The sequence below is a fragment of the Plasmopara halstedii genome (genome assembly GCF_900000015.1).
Source record: "Plasmopara halstedii genome assembly, contig: Scaffold_287, whole genome shotgun sequence".
In the NCBI taxonomy this organism is placed as follows: Eukaryota; Oomycota; class Peronosporomycetes; order Peronosporales; family Peronosporaceae; genus Plasmopara; species Plasmopara halstedii.
The window spans coordinates 804,785-807,673 of NW_020187208.1; the positions used below are offsets into that span (position 1 = coordinate 804,785).

General features: G+C 44.5%; 2 protein-coding genes across 2 annotated transcripts; both read left to right on the plus strand.

The window, feature by feature from the left end:
* Position 1: 1 nt before the first annotated feature.
* On the plus strand, positions 2–649 carry PHALS_15072 (uncharacterized protein). The gene has a single exon (XM_024722793.2). The coding sequence runs from the start codon at positions 89–91 to the stop codon at positions 359–361; it is 273 nt and encodes a 90-aa protein (XP_024573834.1). The 5' UTR covers positions 2–88; the 3' UTR covers positions 362–649.
* On the plus strand, positions 648–1,463 carry PHALS_05057 (FOG: Zn-finger; the record flags this gene model as incomplete). The annotated part of the gene is made up of 1 exon (XM_024722794.1): positions 648–1,463. The coding sequence occupies one exon, from the start codon at positions 648–650 to the stop codon at positions 1,461–1,463; it is 816 nt and encodes a 271-aa protein (XP_024573835.1).
* Between the last annotated feature and the right edge of the window lie 1,426 nt (positions 1,464–2,889).

Here is a 2,889-nt window from a genome sequence, read left to right on the forward strand (position 1 = left end):
AGATAGTGCATCAAGATCTGCTGGATCCAGCCCAGCATTGAGGCTTTAGTAGCCGATCGAACCTGCAGCGAAGCACATCACAGAATCAATGGCGTATTTTACGCTAGTCGTCAATTCATCGGCATCACACAATAGAACAACCGACCAACTCGCTCCGGAGTCACCCATTCTGACACTGCTCAAACAAAATCTCCGCTTCAAATCAGGAATATTACATTTTCACAATACCTGCAATAGACAGTTTCAATTTCCTGGCTGTATTGTCATAATAAAGTGCCAAGTGCGTGACGCTGTGATTTCTCCTATCGATAAATATTACCGCATAATCTCTCACCTGGTGTATTACCAGCGCTACACGTAGATTGGTCAGCGACATCACTAAGTTGACCAAAAGTATTTCGTTGAGCTAGCCAAACATCCGGGATTTGGCAGCGTAGACGAGACAGCACTATAAACAACGAATACGTTCTACACACTACATACTGTATCAACTCGAGCCATGCTCATTAAACCTTCGAGATGCCATTCGCTTGCCGCCAGCTGTCCGAAATCAGACAGAGCTCAGATCGGATCATCATTTCTTGTTTAACCGCGTCTAGCCAGGGTCGATCTTCGTGAGTCAGCATATTAATTCAGCTTCGGTTACGATGATGTCATTTCTCACCCAGCCGCTTTCACCTCGATCGACCAGCTCATTAAGCTTTGATTGTGACGAGGGGGTTGTGCAACCGACCCTGTCGCAAATACGCACACCAGCTTCTAGCTACCGGCCCTTTGTTTGCGAGGAGCCCGGCTGTGGCCGCCGCTTTAATCGCAAATTCACGCTCAACGAGCACAAGAAGACGCACACGGGCGAAAAGCCATATGTATGCCCATTGTCTGAATGCAGTCGCCGCTTCAGCACATCTGGCAATTTAGCGCGCCATAAACGCCTCCACGCATCGTTGAAGCCTTTTGAATGTGACATCAACGGCTGTAAACGTTCATTTCCTAGCCAAGAAAAGCTTGACCATCACACTAAGATTCACACTGCTCGGAAGACACACATGTGCCGAGTGAATGGCTGCACCAAGACCTTCAGCACAGCTGGCAATCTCACCCGACATATCAAAACTCGCCACCCAGGTCTTATAAAGACCTCCTTTACTTCATATCCGTATGACCAATTAAGTCCCGTGTCTAGACAAGAACCGTCACTTCAATACTTGCCAGCACATCAAGCTGACCGCACGCTATCTGTTAACATAATCCCAGCTGGTAAAACGAAAATGGAGTTTGATTCGATAGAACATCCGTCATATCATGACGAAATGTCGGGTTTCCACATGACTTACGCATTTGCAACAAAGATCTCACAGGGTACAGCTGTGGCTTCAGCCATGGAGCCCACCGTCAGCGGTTGCAGCATAAGTGTGCTGGACGAGGTGATAGAATTCGAGCTCACTAAAAGTAAGCTAGCATGACTTAAATATATTTTTATGTATACCGTTCTTCGATATTTAATAAGAGTATTTACTATCAAATAACAATACAAAGATTCAATAGAAATAATCGTGCTCAGTCAGGTTAGTAACTGTTTCTTGAGCTGCATCAAACAGCATATGGAGTGTAGTGCAATGTTGCACTTACAGCTTAATATTGAAGCCTAGCTGCTACTGGAACAGAGCAAGGTCCTGCTCTTTTCCCGACTAAAGCTACATTGATGCTCAGGAGTTAAAAGTCTCACTATCATGCACAGTATATAGAAATTCCCAATTAATTATGTACAGGCCTTTAGTGACTAATTGCTCTGTCATTCACTTACCTCGGACAGCCAATTGTTTAGCAACGTAGATGGGGTTCCCAAAGCAAGCAAATTTCAGGCCAAATAACAGGAGAATGTTGGGGTAAGTGATGATGTGTGCCCAATCATTGGACTGGGAATTATCAAAATATTGTCTGAATGGTATCCGCCTTAAAAAAGCCGCATGATTATACCTCTAACGTATCGTCAACCCTAGCAAACGGATAAATTGGTAGCTACGTGGGTAATAGATGTTAGAAAGGACATTATCTGAGGAAGGAACAGACTTCTGGCTATTTCACACTTAGGTGGGTCAAGTACATCACAAGCACAGCAGCCGTTTCGTCCGTACTTAAACGATAAATACGGTACAGCATAATCGTATTATCGCAGCCATCATCGCTGTCTCTAAGAGTGCCTAGGGGTACTCTGAATGCCTTTTTGTGCATAATTTAAGCAATTGAGCGGACGATGAAAACCGGTTTTCTCTCCCTCCTCCCCGATTTCCTTCCCCATTTCGAGGAAGAGACATGAGCGAAAACTACGTTGGCGCTTTGATGTGGTGTATCTTGGTTGCTCAAAAAATCGAAGCATTTTATTTGAGCCAGAAAAGCACATAACGTCTTAATGCAGCTGCCAACAACCTGTCGACAGGTTTAGTGCGGTTGACGTTGTTGCCGTTTCAAAACCGTGCGACTTAATCTGTCAGATACGTTGCAATCAGCTGACTAAAGCGATAAGCAAGTGACATGTTATCGCAGCTCCTAACAATGTGGCGATAGTTTAAATGCGACTGATATTTTTGCTACTTTAATGCGGTGTATCTTGGAGTCTCACACACGCTGTAACGGGGTTACACATACCCCTGGTAACAGGGGTGTGTGTAACACCAGATTAGCATGGTGTGACCACACTCAAACAATAATACGGTACGGGGCTGGATAACCAGTAGTTATACATGAATTTAGATTTTACTATACATATCTAGGAAAATTTATGCATTTAAAATTAGGCGGCTTTGCCGCATGTAACGGGGTTACACATACCCTGGTAACAGGTGTGTGTGTCACATCAGATGGGCATGGTGTGACCACACCCAAACAAGA